This window comes from Macrosteles quadrilineatus, unplaced genomic scaffold, assembly GCF_028750875.1.
Source record: "Macrosteles quadrilineatus isolate MER2022 unplaced genomic scaffold, UCM_ALF_1.0 Scaffold_7__1_contigs__length_78375512, whole genome shotgun sequence".
In the NCBI taxonomy this organism is placed as follows: Eukaryota; Metazoa; Arthropoda; class Insecta; order Hemiptera; family Cicadellidae; genus Macrosteles; species Macrosteles quadrilineatus.
In genome coordinates, this window is record NW_026542600.1 from 31118163 (window position 1) to 31134969 (window position 16807).

The window sequence follows — 16807 nt, forward strand, 5'->3', positions numbered from 1 at the left end:
AAATGTGCTAAAAATATGATGTCGGTGGTTTTACTGATTTTGTGGATTGTCTTGGACAATAATTAATTAATTATTCATATTGGCTTCAAGTTTTCATCTAGACCATATAAAAGTGCTTACTTTGAGATTCCAACGAAACGCTTCAATATTCTGACAAACGTTACAGTAGGGTCTCACTGGTCTACTATTATATCAGACCAGATAGTAGGCTAAGTATTATTAAGATCGCCAGATTAATGGAGGACCATAAAAATCAAACATAAAGCATGAAAAACAAAAATTTACATTATTTTCCTAAGCACAGTATCATAAAATACCCTGTGGCCATGGCCATTGACTCTTTGATAAAAAAATACACAAACTACATCGAAACCCACAATTGAAATTGAATTTATTTAAAACTTAGCCGTAATCTTTACTAATAAATAAAAGTCATAAATAATTAATGTAATGAGATATCGAATAGAGGCCAATTAAGACGTTTTGTCCCTGGATCAAACTGTGTACACTAAGTAGACAGATATCTAAAAAAGATATTTCTTTTTTAACTGTGGTTTCAATACCTAACAATATATCACAGTTTATACAGGCACTTTAAAAAGGAATATTTGGTCTGCGTACAAGTGCCATTCATGTGTTACCAAAAAGATTGATCATTAAATCGAGTAAAATTGATAAGACAGAAGTTGTTTCTAACAAAAGTTATATTATGTATGGTCTATTGAAAAATATCAAGCAATTCATTAAGTGAAATTCTTAAGCCACGTATTAAACAAACTTCCCCTTCTACTTCCCACACAGAGACCAAAGAGAGGTTACTTTCCGTACATTTCATTTGAGAGGAAGAATATGCTATTCCTTCACTGTTATAAGGGATGTGCAATGTGTGAGCTATAATAGACCTAATAACTGGATGTCTGAAGCGATGGTTACTTTATTGAAGTGTATTAAATATACATAAAAATATTTTGACAGGGGTTATACCACAAGTATTCAGCTATTATTTAAGGTACTACATGTTTCCCATTACCTAACAACAAATCAACTAAAGTGATTTGAAAGTTTAAATGGCAATATAACAATACTCAAATAACAATAGTTCAAATAACAACTAACAATACTCCCCCAACCTAAAGGTCAAGTCAATTAAGGCTGGAAGAAAACATTCAGTAATAGCAAAGAAAATAAATATATTTTTATTCAATAAGCAGGTTTTGCTTGAAAATAGGAAACAGTTTTAATGTCAATAGACTTCTATCACTTATAAGTATCTAACTACTTTAAGTATAACTTATTTCAACACATTGTGACAAAAACTTAGTTAACTAACAAAAATATATACACAGCAACTAAGGTAATAACAATACGAGTGTGTTACTTGTAGGAATAACACCAAATCACAGCAAAGGATTGGAAAAATCTTATTGTCAGCACTTTGTTGGTTCAGTCTTTGGGAAGCCACTCGCTGTTCACTTCACATCACATTCAACACAAATTGTAATCTTTTATGAGCTTCTGCTTCTGGTTGAAATATCCATCAAACCTTCTTTCTCCATAGCACTGAAACACATCAGAAATAATCTTTAGTGAAACAATCTATCGATTTGTTTCATTGTAGATGTTAGCCTCCGGATTGCCAAATAGTGTTATCAAGTTTCAAATACCTACTATTAGGAATCCAATCTTTCGGCTCCTATGCGGAGTCATCATCAGGCTGTATAATCTTCATATTATTTAACACAAAAATAAATAAACATTTAAAGGCCTGTTTTGCCAGAAGTGGCTGGTGTGTCTATCGCTCAGTGATGATCGCTCCGCGTCAATCGCTGACCACTGCTTTGCATTGTTTCAGGTTAGTCTATTTTGCCAGAAGCGTTTATCGCTAAAGCCGCCAGTGTCTATCGTTGATCACTGCGGAGATCAGTCGCTAGCGTCTATTAGAAGAAGAAACACAAATTTTGCTGTTCGACCGTTCTTAAATTTTTAGTTGTGTTTTTAACTCAGTTTGTAAGTTAAATGACATGACACATTCAAAGTGGGGATTTAAAACCGAAGAAGATAATAAATTGATTGAAACCATTTAAGTACACCCCGTTTTCCTAGAGCGTAGGTGATTTCCTATTAATAATTTATATAATATCCCTCTTCAGGCCTCTTCAAAAACATAGAACACACTTCTTCCCTGGGTTCGCACAAAATTTCTAAAATCTCTTCATCATCCAATTCCTTGGGTAACAAATACTTCACTATTTGCTTTTTACAGATCATTTCACAAAGCAGCACTCATTTTGCCACCAAAGAAAACCACTCACTGATCAAATAATCGCAAAGAACAGACGCTTCTGGCGAAATAGCCCCGAGCGATGGACGCTGAATAATGATCGCTAGAGAGATAATCGCTAAGCGTCAGACGCACCAGCCGCTTCTGGCAAAACAGGCCTTAAACATGACACAAACACGAATACAAAACATTTATGGTAACCGATCAGTTAAGAAACAGAGGATGCTAACCCGGTGTAGTTTGAGTCCAGACTAACAAAAATATAGTTGTGTTTGCAACAAGATTGGATTGCCTAATAGCAGGTATTTGAACCTTTTTAAAATTGAATTGTGTAAGAGACTTTATTACTTAATACCAGAAGTCTCCAACCTTTTTTACTCGAGGGCTGCATCATCAATGTTTGGAGGAAAGGCGGGCCCAAACTGTTAACATTTCAGTGCAGAAAGGTAGGTCTCTCCAAATAACTTACAATGAGGTAGTTTTCTAATTAAGAGCTCAGCGGTAGGTTTTGACATTTTCTTTCTGATTTTTTAATTGCTTATTTATATAACTTGTTGACTTACTAAGGTTTTTTTACGTAATTTGTGCGATCGATGCTGTGACAAAAAAAAAAACAATAACTGACTTACCTCACATAATTTTGTATGGGTATTTAAATTGTGTTTGTCATATTTATAATTCGTCAAACGTGTTGATTTTTCAAATTCAATAAAGTACCTAAAATATAAATTAATTGTACAGTATATTTACTATGATATTATATTTGTTCTGTAATGGGAGTTCTTAGGTAGTGCTGATGAAAACACAGGATGACACAATGACACAACTCCAAAACTTATCAAAAATTTAATTGTAATGGAACAATTAGTTTACAAGGAGTGTGAAGCTAAAATGAACAGTATTTTGTATTTGCCCCTTCAAGGTCAGCCCAATCAGGGTTACAATTTGTTGTCCTTGGACAATCTGTATTTAGATAGCTCGATTGGTACATGGCACATGGTAATTTGCACATGCTTAAAGAATTTTTTTTATCGGAATAAACATGGAAAGTGAAAGAAGTGTACTATACACAATACACATATTTAAACAGGGTGTCCAACCAACTTGGGCAAGGAGAATAGTCCTTGAATTTGGAATGGACCAGGGATTAAATGGATCACCAATAGCCAATGCGCCCAAACTCATTACGACGTTCCATTGGTTCTGTTTTAACATCATAAGTAAATCGTGATCCCTAGAGTTCATCACACTATTAATGAAACCGCTAGAGATGTTTACAGTACAGTTGCAATAGGAGGAGACGATCACAATAATGCCGAAACCGCACAATATGCTCGTAGGTGTTGCCGGACCTTGAGTAAGGATTATTTCTCAATTACTTCTCAGTAGGACTTTGCCTTGCTCTTTGTGGATGCGGCCACAGAAAACATACTACTATAACCCAGAATGCCAACCGCATGGTAAAAAGCATTAAGTGTGAGAGAGCTTTGCCTGTCAATTCGTAGGCAGCGCCACCAGCGTTGCTATGCTGAGTGCATGGCAACGCTGGTGGCGCTGCCTACGGATTGACAGGCAAAGCTCTCTCAAAACACTTAATGGTTTTTACCATGCAGTTGGCATTCTGGGTTATAGTAGTACCTATGTTTTCTGTGATGCGGCCCACGAGCCGTAGGTTGGAGACGCCTGCTTTGAACTACAACAAAATCCCTCGGAGCTTTAACTCACTGACTTACATGGTCCCACTTGCTTGCACGTTTCTTAATCTTCTGTGCACTTAGTTTTATTCCTTATGTTTCTTTGGAATAGGCTAGTCCAATCATACGGGTTCGCAAACTCATTTGGATATATAATGTTGATACTGTAGCACAACGGATTGAGTTATCAAATAATTAAATAACTTACGTCATCAATCCATAAATTTCTGTGGAGAACGCGTTTCAACCATCAGGTCATCCTCAGCTCCACTGTCACTAGGTTGAATCTGTTTCTATGTTGCATTGATTTTGTAGCAACAACGTCGATATATTAAACAAATAGGACAAACACATTTTACGTTCATTACACATATACGACACGTACGAAACATTTAAATGACGATAAAACTACGATTATAACACCGTGCGCACGGTGTTATAATCGTAGTTTTATCGTCATTTAAATGTTTCGTACGTGTCGTATATGTGTAATGAACGTAAAATGTGTTTGTCCTATTTGTTTAATATATCGACGTTGTTGCTACAAAATCAATGCAACATAGAAACAGATTCAACCTAGTGACAGTGGAGCTGAGGATGACCTGATGGTTGAAACGCGTTCTCCACAGAAATTTATGGATTGATGACGTAAGTTATTTAATCATTTGGATATTTCTAGGTTTACACGTTCGTACCAAATTTGGATCAAAATCGGATAATTTTTACTTGAGTCATCATGCTTAAGGACACCTTTATATAAATTTTAGCAAATAGTGTGTTTTTTTTTTTATGAAAAAGTAGATAGGTGTAGAGTTTGGGTCTTACCATGAAACCTACGGTAAAAGCTCCTTCCCTACAGGGAAAATTCACTTAAATTTAAGTAAAACCACGATTACTAGAAAAATATTGGTATGGATCAGAAACATCAACAAATGATATTTTTGGCCCAAAAATAAACATTATTTAACATTGCTTAAATGGAACTGCCAAAACATATGTTCAATGCTATTAGTATAGGATTCGGGCCAGCAACGTCATTTGTTTATGTTTATGATCCATACCGGGTATTTTTCTAGTATTCGTGAGTAAAACTATATAATATATATGTATTTAAATTTAAATACATACCTATAGGCAGATAGGCTTATGATACACATTTCATTGGTCAATAATTAAAGCTATGCAGAGAAAAATTTTCAATTTACCACTCTTTGTATTAAAAAGACTGTTACTTTTAGTGTAACAGATCATTTACAAGTGGGATTGACTTTCTCACTAAGTATTTATACAATCTCTTTCATCTTAAGGTTCATAAAGGTTGTCGTAGATAAGTTAGGAATAAATAGGTAGCCTATTGTAAGTTAATTCTAGTTTTCTTTCTTTTGGTAAAGTTATTGCTCTTACAGCTGTATGTTTTCTATTACATTGATGGTATAATGTGTACGTGGTATTCTAAAATGGTGACTCGTGGTATTCTAAAATGGTGACTCGAATAAAATGCTTATCTGAATATGAATATAAATGAATATCTTACCCAGTAGTCAAATTCCACTTCCCTGGAGAACATTTTTGAGTTGGAAACTACACTCCAAAAAGCCCAGAACAGGTGTGATGCCAGAGTGTAGAATTCGATCTCTTTCATGATGTTTTCCACAGTGTCTTCAGGCTTCTCTTTATAACCAGGGGAATTCTTCAGGGTTTCTAGGTAAGCATTGACAAATCTTTCCTGTGGAAAGAATCACTTGGATAAAAAACATTCAACAAGAAAGAAATCATTTTCCCAAATTGAAGTCTAAACTTTCGCTTTGATCAATCATGTCATCTGCATGAATTGTAAAAACAATATTTAGAATGCATGTTTAAAAGTTAAAAAGAAATTCTTTGAACTATCTTAAAAGAGAGTGATGGAATACTACAAATACAGCTTAAAATATAAAATTCACTATTATTTCAAAAGTTGTTAATTTCCTCAGACACTTTAGGATAATCCCTTTCAATTTATATTTATATGCACCTTTATATGCACGCTTTAATAAATGGTCCCAAGTCCAGGGTTTGTTAGGGGCATAAGGTAAAAGAAAATTCCCCACAAAGTAGGTGGAAATGGGAGCAATTATCTTTTGGAGCCCATAGTGTATCAATTGCAAATCACAGGCCTGATTTGCACATAATTTTTTTACGAGAACGTTTCATTTACTACATATTTACAGCAACAATAAAGCTCAGTTGGTTATAATTAATTTTTCATTAGTTTAAAGTTCTCATAAAAAATTTTACCTTTTGATCCTTGGTTGCATGTCTTTCAACTGGTCTTGCCCAGAAATATGGATGAGAATCATTTTTATAGTCGTACATCCACTCAAGAAAATGATTGGCCATGTCAAACCCCCGCCAATTGTAACTGCAATACTCGTAGTCTATGAATACTAGATCATCGGCAGTGACATGGTCTAAGGGTGGATCGGAACCATCTTCAGACTGTCGTAGTAGAATATTTCCTTCTTGCAAGTCGTTGTGGCAAAACACCACTGGAGAGGATACTTCTTTCAGGATATTCCTGCGAATAAATTAAATATAAAGTTGTGTATTTCTTTAACCAAAATATAAACTACTCTAAATTTTCACTAGGGTGTCAGAGAACATGTTTTGTACAGAAAGGGTGAAACAACTTGTTTTTAATAAATCTATTATGTGATGTCCACATATTAAACCTATGATAATTATTATTAACATTGAGAATTCCATTAAAAGTTGAACCCTTGTTCAGTTATTTGGTAACTTTTTAGTTTTTACCCAGTCCTTAATAAATGTGTCTCCAAACAAAACTTGTTTGATAAAAAACAGTGAAGTAACATTATCATTTAATTCAAATAGGCACGCTGTAGGTGACCAGGTGATGATGAAATGGTACCATACATTGGCCAGTCTCGAAATAGCAAAGTCTGGCAGCATTAATTAAAGGCCTTACAGTAGACCCCCTCTTAATCGCATTAACCAAAAATCGCAAATATGAAAAATTAATTTTTATTTTTTCCTCTAATTTTTTCCCGTCCTATGTCATGATTTTGCCCGTCCGGGAAGGGTTAAGTCATTTTTTACTTTTCTATTGCTAATGCTTAAGAAAAAACGGAAATAAGTGTAGTTTATTTTGTAAATAATGCACACACGACTTCAGTAATGATTATATATATCATTCCAAATGAATAGCACTTCATTTTTACAAGTTTTTAGGGACAACCTTTTTTAACCGACCATTTGAGTTATCCGACCTAGGTTCGGTCCGATTAGGGTCGGTTAAGAGGGGGTCTACTGTACCACTGAGCTACTGTTTTCAAATATCTATTTATATTTTGAAGTATTAAAATACTCCTGCCGCAGCAAACCTACAGCCTGAGCAAATTTCAATTAGTCTGATTGGATTTTTATTTTTTACTAAATATTATTTCCATAAACAAGACATATTTACTCCCCATTTAAATAACTTAAATGAGATTTATCAAGATCTTAGGTTTACTGCTAGGGGAAAGTAAAACGTGTTTTCTGACCAAACGTTAATAGTATAGGATGAAACAAGTAAATAAATTTGCCAAATTTGATAAACATATATCAAGTAACTTATATAAGAAGTAAACTTCAACAGTTTTCTATTTCTCCATAAGAATAACATGTAAAAATGTAAAGTTTTTGAAATTTACCCTGTCACCTTTAATTGTACAATACTTAATGAACAATTTTTTTTTAAGCTCTACACAATGGCTGTTTAAAAATTTGATATTTCCATATCTAAGAGAAAAATTTAAAAAAATACATTTTTTTTTATTTAAAAAATCTATTATAGTCTACTTGTTTCCATGACCTGATTCATTGTATTAACACACAGTACACCACAAGACGAAAATTAGGTCTACTAGATTTAATACCGAAATTACTGGTCAACGGGAACTTCCCGCAAAGGTTGGTGACAGAGCACTGACAGTTCAAGTGACATTTGTCATTGGGCCGTTGCTGGATGTTAGACTTTGGCCTCTTATCACCCTACCTGTCTTCTGTTTACTAGTTTGTATTAATTGTTGTAAGTATTCTACCTCAGCCAGTTATACTCTGCTCTGACATCAAGCTCTTGCAGTTTCAAGATCATGTTCTCCCAATCAGCATTGTCACTGAACCCTTGCTCTACGAGATACTCAGCTGTCTCAAGCCACCTGTGAACATGACGAGATGTCAATCAAACAAACAACTAGGGATGGTCAAGTCTCGAAATTTCGGGAAATTTTCGGGAAATTTTAAATCTCGTTACACGAGACGAGATTTCTTTTTGGCCGAGATTTTTATCGAGACGAGAATAAAAAAAAAAAAAAAAAAAAAAAAATTAAAAACGCCTGCAGAAAGTCAATGCAATACCCGCAATACAGGAGCGTGTTGTAGTTGCGTTTCCTTTGCGAAGGCGTTCTTATTTAACTAATTCTTTAAATGTAAATATTACTTTTTATTTGAATAATATTACTTTAATAACATTTGAGAAGTTTTGTTGTGTAAGCAGTGTAAGGAATGTTTTATTACTATAAAAAGTCAAAACAAGTAACTATTTTATAAAAATTAATATTGCTTTTATTTTATGATTTATTTTATTTTGGGATAAGTTGAACTCTATCCTAACTGATATCACTATGTTTCCTAATCGTAGGCATTTTTAATAAGTTAGGCGTGATTAATAAAAAAATGTTATGCTGATGTTTTTTAATAAAAGATTGTAAATATTCTTGCCTATTATCATTATTTTAGTATTTAAACAGTCATCTAACAATGTTACAAAATCAGGTAAAGATTTTGAACGTGCATTTCCCGTTGTGTATGAGAAGGGAAATCCCGTCTCGATCTCGTCTCGAAATTTTATGAGAAATAAAAAATCTTGTCTCGTCTCGTCTCGAACTAAAAATCCAATCTCGTCCATCCCTACAAACAACATTACCTGAATGCATACATTCTTTAAGCCAGGTTGGTCAATTTCATCAACAAGGAAGGACAAAAATAAAACTTCAATTGCCGTGGAATCCTTCTGGTTCAGACACATTAATTCCATGCCATTTTCAACACTTTAAACAATCAGGAGTTAAAACAAACACAACTGAGAAAGTATCAAAACGACACAGCGTATGTGTAAAAATATATTGCATGGACATTAGGTACACTGAACAAAAAGGAACACAATAAAATTATTATTATTTTTTTTAGACAAGCTTTTTTTTGAGCTTATTAAAATCTTGGCTATGTTAATGGAAGCAGTAGTCATTGAGCGTAAGAAATATCTTGCATGGTAGACGATAAATTTTCAACTAAAATCTCACCTCTCCATTAAATTCCACATACGACTTGGACTTTTGTTCATTGGAACATCCATGAGGTGCATTGTTGCTAGGTTCTGTGCGATTCCCTCAGAAATGGCTGGAACAGCTAACTCCTTTGTCAGCAATGATCTTGCCTGCAAGCAACAATTTGTTGTTTTATAAAATGACTTAACTTCAACATAAGTAACTGCACACTCTTAACACAAAAATGTATGAGGTGATAAGAACATCACCACAATCACAGGAGCCAATGAAAATGTTGCTGCAATGTTATAGAGAATCTTCAGCTTCTCTATTGTTCACGGAGCTTTGCATTCGCTGTTATATAATTACCTTCACCGACATTTGTGGTATTATCGCCAATTACTCCACTTTTTGAGGCGACATTTCAAATTTGGCTGACATTTGCGGTATTGATGATTTTGTCACAGTTTTTAAAATATCACTAACTTTGGCAATATTGCCAGTTTCGATGATGCTCATTGTGACATAGCAAGCTTTTCTGATATTTCTGACAACATCCCCTGCACAACAATTGCAGTGACACAGTTAGCTTTGTAAACCAACCTTAAAAAATTTTCAATCTTTAGTTTGGAATTGGAGGATTAAAAATAAAATAGCTGACACAATAGGAGGACTCTGTACTTATTATAATTGTGAAAGTTTTTAGTGTTTGAGGATACATTAGCCAACAACAAGGAGAATTTTAAAAACTTAGTTGTATTGTGAAAATATAAGGCCTTTCAAATCAACATTGCACAATCTAATCAAGGGGCCTTGATTAAACAAATTAAAAAATTATATAAACATCACCTATTATAGCTTACTTAAATCGTAGTGCGCAGGAAAGGGATTAAATACAACAAAGCTGCATTATCATCTATGTACTGATTAGTTTAATTAGACCGTAAAGATAACATGACATGTGCGAATTAAAGCCATCAACGAAAATTCCTCAGTGTTAAGAAAATCCAGGTTACAAGTGGTTAACGAAATTACATCATCCATCTGATGTCAACGAGTATTTGAAACTCATTCCTTTTTTGTTGTATTATGTAACAATCAACATTCAAAGTGAGCGTGTGAAATTTCTACAGACATTATTGGAATGTAACATAAACAACATCTCTACTAAATTGAATATGACTTTTTTTTTGCTAGCCAGTGACGGAATGAGAAGTTGCAACAAATTTTCACTTTAAACACAGGGTCTGAAAAAGCTTTATCACCACCACTCAGTAGTGTAGTGGGGCGGGAACAAAAGGAAACACACTCAGATTTTTTCTAATAACCTATACAGTAGGAGTAAAAAACCTCTACAGTAGGAGTAAAAAACCTATATGTTTCCATGACCTTGGGGAGTGTTCCTATACTGGAAAATCTATGACTACACCACTGCCCCACTGGTGTTGGGAACATATCATATAAGTTAAGGGGTAACCTGGCACAATACAACCCTTGGATCAATCCTTCGACCACTGCTCTTTGTACTGTACGTCAACGACATAAACTCGACCTTGACCAACTGTAAACACCACATGTACGCTGACGACTTACAAATATATGACTATTTTACTGCAAACAACGAAAATGACTGTGTCAGAAGGATCAATGAAGATGTCAACCGAATTGTTACTTGGACTGAGAATCATGGACTGAGACTAAATCACGAAAAGACAAAACCGATTGTAATCTGCCACCCTCGACTTCGCCTTTCAATTGACTTAGACTCAATAAACCCAATCACAGTAAGTGGCAAAGCACTTCCCTACTACGACAAAGTAAAGAATCTTGGCATATCTTTCAACTCTTCACTTACTTGGGACACAGCAGTTACGGACACACTAAAAAAGGTTTTTGCCTCCATACATGCACTGAAAAGATTGCAGAACTTTTTGCCACAACACACAAAACTTCATTTGATCAAATCACTTGTACTACCCCACTTCAGTTACTGCAACTCATTGATCAATGACATGACTGTGATTCAGGCGGGTATGTTCCAGCGGTCTCAGAATTACGCTTTGAGAATTGTCTATGGTCTGTGGCGTGTGGAGCATATCACGCCATACTACCTTGAGGCAAACATCTTGAAATTAAATTATCAAAGATCCATCAAAATTTTGTCATTGGTCTTTTTAATTTTGAAATCAGGCTCCCCGAAATATTTTACATCAGATTTTAAATTTGTGTCTCAAGGTAGTTCACGAATTTCTCGTTCTTTTTCGATCACATTGCGTATACCTCATCATGTGACCACCGCTTATGACAGGGCTTTTGTTGTTACCGCTTGCCATCTTTGGAACAGCCTACCCCTACACATTCCCTTGATAAACGCTCCCAGTTTGTGGCGGCACTAAAAAATCTCCTTCTTTGAGCAAATGGTCTCGGCGGGCGTGTCCTAGGGCTTCTGCGTCTTTGCGTGATTGCTGGTGCGTATGCGTGTGAGAGTGTGAACGTGTTTTCTTTTGTATATTCTATTTATAATAATTACTATTTTTTTAATTGAATTTTTGTTTAACGTGTTCTTGATGTGTTAAATATATAAGTTATATTTATATTAGATTAAGAAATTTCATTGTATTAAATTTATTATATTTATATTTAAGTTTGTCAGGTTAAGTGTAAGAGAGGGCCATGTGGCCCTAACTTTGCCTGGTAAAATAAAGAATTTTTAATTTCATTTCATTTCAATACAAAAATGAAGAACAGTGAAACATTTGGTTGGTGTCACTGGAAAGGGATCCACAACATTCCTCCTATGGTTCCAAAGTCTGTTGCACTATAGAATCACCTAAATTCCAGAGTTGTAGATGCATTTCAATTTTCTACTATAACCTTCATAATATAGTTAGTAGGGTTGAATAGTTACCATTTCAAAGATTTTGTTCATATCATAATTTGCTCAAAACTGTAGAGTAATTTACATGATTATTCTAAGGTAAATGTTGTTGAAAATGTCACGTAAACTCACAGCAATGTACTCCTCCAAGCGTCCTCCTGGGAAAACACCATAAAGTCTTGGGCCTTGCTGACGCTCCGAGAGTAATGTTAGAATCATACACTCGGTGATCAGAGTTTCCAAAGCCCTCTCTCTGTTAACCTGGAAAATAAGTGAAATGAATACATAATGTAATGCTGTATGTAGTGTTCACGATACATAATGTATAAACAGATTGTTTTGTTATATTGGATTCTACACTGATAAAATAGTGCCTCTTATTAGCTAGCTTATTATAAAATATAGTTCCAGCTTTAAATTTCATCACAGTGAAATTTTTTTTAAAATAATCTTTCACTTATTGACCATGTCGTGCTATATTTTAATCCACACAGTTGAGGTAGGCTATGGAGTTTTCAACATTGCTGAAATGCTGTAAACCGCACATCCCAAAAACACTGTATTCTATTCTCATTCTGAAAACTACAACAATTATCATTCAACAAAATCTAATGCCAAATCAGAGATGTAGTGAAGAAAATTCCTTTATTCATTTCAACTTGGTGTTTTGAGAGAGAAAGTTTAAGTTTCAGCTCGTCGAAGGCAGTGAAGCAATTCGATACATCCAGCATGGCTGAATTCTGATACTATAGCATTATCGATTGTAATATAGCATATTAAAGACTGATGGTAACAGTAATTTTGTTTGGCTAGCTAGGTTGCATGATAAATTATCAAACTGATAATTCCTCGATTTAACCCTTCCTTTGATTTGTATGTGAGATTTTGAATAGAATAAATTTAACTCAGAGATAATAAATTACTCAGAGACAAAAATAAGTATCATTATTAATTATTTTAATGCACATCTCCTAACCTGTCCATAAAATCGTATTAAACATTTCCTGGGCTCCTGTTCAAATGACTTGACATGATCGGCCAGTTGACAGCAATATAATAGGTTACTCAGTCCTCCACTGGAAACAACAATTACATGTTAGAAATCCAAAATAATGTTCAGGCTTTCTCATATCAGTTGAATAGTAGCTCTTGAATAGTAGGTAGCTATTGATGTTAAGTAAAATAGACAACCCATCTATATGGATCAGCTCTAGCTAATTTCTTATTAATTGATTAATTAAGTTAAATGATCCAATCATAGTGTGTGCTGCTGTCAAAATTTGATTTTCTTCAATTTTTGATACCCTATGCATATCCATTTTGGTATCTGGTATTAATATTTAGTGTGACATGAAACATGATATAGGCCTAGTGATAGTGTGCAAAATTATGAAAATATGAACTACCAGTACACGGTACCCTAAAGTGCATTTTGCCTTTTCTTTCAAAAAATGTCTATGCTTCACTGGAGTAGTGGAGCATACCGTAGTACTAAGTAGAACTGGTGAATGTAATACACACTTCATCCTATCCTGTTCATCACCTGACTCTATCAACAAGGAGATCCGTGTACTGGATGTTCCGCCAGGCTCCAGGCAGGAACTCCCGGCAGTATCGGAATGCAGTGTCACGTACATGACTCTGGGTAGGAACTAGTGGACCCTGCGCTGAACTTCCACACATTCCCACCCCTACCAGCTCCTTAGTGGCAAGCTTCAACATTCTGAAAACATGTTGCATACATTCAAACTGCTGATAAATTCTAGTTTTAAATTGTAGTATCATGTCATATAGGCTATGTTTTTTATACAAGCGCAGATGTTTAACAATATTAATCAAATTTTCATCCATATCAAAGCTTTACCTAGAGGGGCGCGTGTTGAGAGCTCGGGAGGCTTACTTCTAGCATCACACGCCTGCCGCGCCGCGAGTGTTAACAGTGTGATTAAACAAACAGTGCAGTGATGACTCTTATGTACATAAACTTTGTATATATTTAGGATGTAAGCATAACATAGTGACCCCTGAAGATGCCATAACCTTTGGCAAAATGCACATCAGGAAACAAACTCCTAAAAAACTAAAGGAAACTGTAAAACAAAATGGTAACTTATTTAAAAAATTCTTGAAACTGGGTAACACTAATACTAATAGATTAACTTTAGTGACTTATTTCAAGTTTATCGGCAACTGAGGCAAGTAAACCTGTCCGTCAACTGGGTTCGTGTAAACGTGGCCTTAATGTCACATTAAAAATCTTTGTTTAGGCTACAAAAACTACTATAATTTAATAGTTCATACTTAACCCCAAGATAAATCCTTGGCCTAATATTGATAATTTATGTTCTACCACTTTGCTACCAGTACCTCATTGCTGTAAAATAAATATTTAGTTAAGCTCATTACAATCAACATTACATTAGGACTACACGAGCGTATGAAACGCCGCCGACCGTCTGCTTTTTTTGCTGAGACTATAGCTTTACATGATGTGGACTACATGAGCGTTTTTTCTGCCTGGTGAGGACGCGAAATTCTGGCGTTCGGCAGATCTAACGCCTCTGGATGCGTGAAATACGCAGGCAGATCGTCGGCGGGCCGGACTACACGTAGCGGCAACCAGCATTTCTCCCGCGCTTTGATACATCCCTCCCCTCACATGGGCGAGTCCGATTCTAAATTACTTGTTGTGATTGGAGTCGTCTGATTGTTTTTTTGTGTCTAAATATGTGTATTTGTTTTGCTGAAAAAAATTTGTCTAGGTAACTTACATTCTATGAGTATTAAACATTATGCTTGAAACTGCCCTGTTACTAAACGACTTGATAATGTTCGGTGTGACTACCAACGCCTCTTTGCACGACATTTCTCCTAACAGCCAGCAACAATACCATACCAGCTACACATCCGACCTGTATCGTGTTTATTCCATATTGGTACGGTCCAAATGTCAGTCACATTCGGCGAGAACAGTCGGCAGCGTTCTATGCGCTCGTGTAGTCATTGCTCTTGCGTTCAATACGCTGCTGATTGTCGGCTTCGTGTAGTCCTGCCCTTACATTACAATAAACAATAGGCCTAGTTAAAACTGAAAATTTCTTGATCAAGGTAAATAATATGAATAGCTATATAGGACACTTAGAATTTGTTGATAAGTTAATAAACATTTATCAAAACCTACACAATTAATTAGGTGCACTTTATCATTTTACTTCATCAAATTATCTAGGCCTAGCATGGAACATTACTTACGGAAATAATCGTTTCATTATAGCTAACGGTAACTTAATTTATATAATGTTGACAAACTATAGATTAACATACAAGCAGAAACAAAATATAGGTTATTGGCATAAGACTTAATTAAGTGAATGAAAATTTCCTAAACTACAATACAGATTATTAAGCTATCTAACCCAAAATATTTTGAGAAACAAACTAAGCTACGTAGGCAAACATAACCTTGCTTGATGCATACCTAAGCAGACGACAGAACTCTGCGCCTGAACAACAAAGTCGATACTATTGCAACACCGGCAAGCAATTTTAACCCTAACCTCGATCTCTAACTATACAACAATATTAAGTCGGAGATTATATATGAAGGCAACTTTAACTTATCTATCTGTGGATTATTATACCTCAATTAATTCCCTAATTAATCTTATCACTAGAACAGATTGTATTATCTTTCTTGAATGAATCTTCATCCACGTAATTTTTATATTCTACAACCTTTTATCTTCTTTAAGCCTGCCAACTATGCAACGTTTTTTTAGTTGAAACTTTAAAACTATTTATGAAGCCACATGCTAGAAATAATGCTGTAAAAGATTTAGCTTAGTTTGTTTTATTCTAAGAATGAAAAAAATATAATGATTTTTGATCGTGATGATTTACTTTTAGCTATCTATCTATCACCAATCACGGTACCTACTATTTCAGAGTTTTTTTTTTATTATAGTTTGTTTTCCTCCATCGTCATGAAGTTTAGTAAAACAATACTAATCGCCACAAATACCGTAATTTAATTTTTGTGTAGAGTTATACTTAGATACAGAGTAAAACATTATTGTCTAACGTATAAAATATCACACTTCTTACAATTCACAATAATAATTCATTTATAATAAAGATACAAAACATGCAGATTTTAAAGATTTGTTTTTGTAAATTCTTCAATAAAAATTCTCTCTCACTTTTTTAATGATTTGTACATTGCCACAAATACCGTAATTTAATTTTTGTGTAGAGTTATACTTAGATACAGAGTAAAACATTATTGTCTAACTTATAAAATATCACACTTCTTACAATTCACAATAATAATTCATTTATAATAAAGATACAAAACATGCAGATTTTAAAGATTTGTTTTTGTAAATTCTTCAATAAAAATTCTCTCTCACTTTTTTAATGATTTGTACATTTTTTAATCCTCATGTAAGTAATAACTACAGTATATCGAAAACTATAAGAATAAGAATGCTTTATTGCCGTTACACTGGTTTACATGCATGGCACAGTCAAGGAAATGTCTTAGAACTAAAAGGTTTTAACTTAGGTTTAATTTAACATCATTTATGAAGTCTATTTCTCTATATGGACACAGGTTTAACAGGTAGTTTTTAAGTACTATTTTAAA

General features: G+C 34.4%; 1 protein-coding gene across 3 annotated transcripts; it reads right to left on the bottom strand.

Moving 5' to 3' along the window:
* Window positions 1-1170: 1170 nt before the first annotated feature.
* On the bottom strand, window positions 1171-15719 carry LOC128998320 (choline/ethanolamine kinase-like). Of its 3 annotated transcripts, none has more exons than XM_054424411.1 (9): window positions 15641-15719; window positions 13706-13885; window positions 13139-13238; window positions 12295-12423; window positions 9321-9454; window positions 8061-8177; window positions 6253-6532; window positions 5510-5701; window positions 1171-1560 (listed from the first exon to the last, which is right to left on the bottom strand). In XM_054424411.1, exons 2-9 carry the CDS (start codon window positions 13882-13884, stop codon window positions 1486-1488), a joined length of 1206 nt encoding a protein of 401 aa, XP_054280386.1. In that variant the 5' UTR covers window position 13885; window positions 15641-15719; the 3' UTR covers window positions 1171-1485. The 3 variants fall into 3 exon arrangements, with proteins under 3 accessions (XP_054280386.1, XP_054280385.1, XP_054280387.1); XM_054424410.1 differs by lacking the exon at window positions 15641-15719 and adding an exon at window positions 15579-15623; XM_054424412.1 differs by lacking the exon at window positions 15641-15719 and adding an exon at window positions 14469-14524.
* Window positions 15720-16807: the final 1088 nt, after the last annotated feature.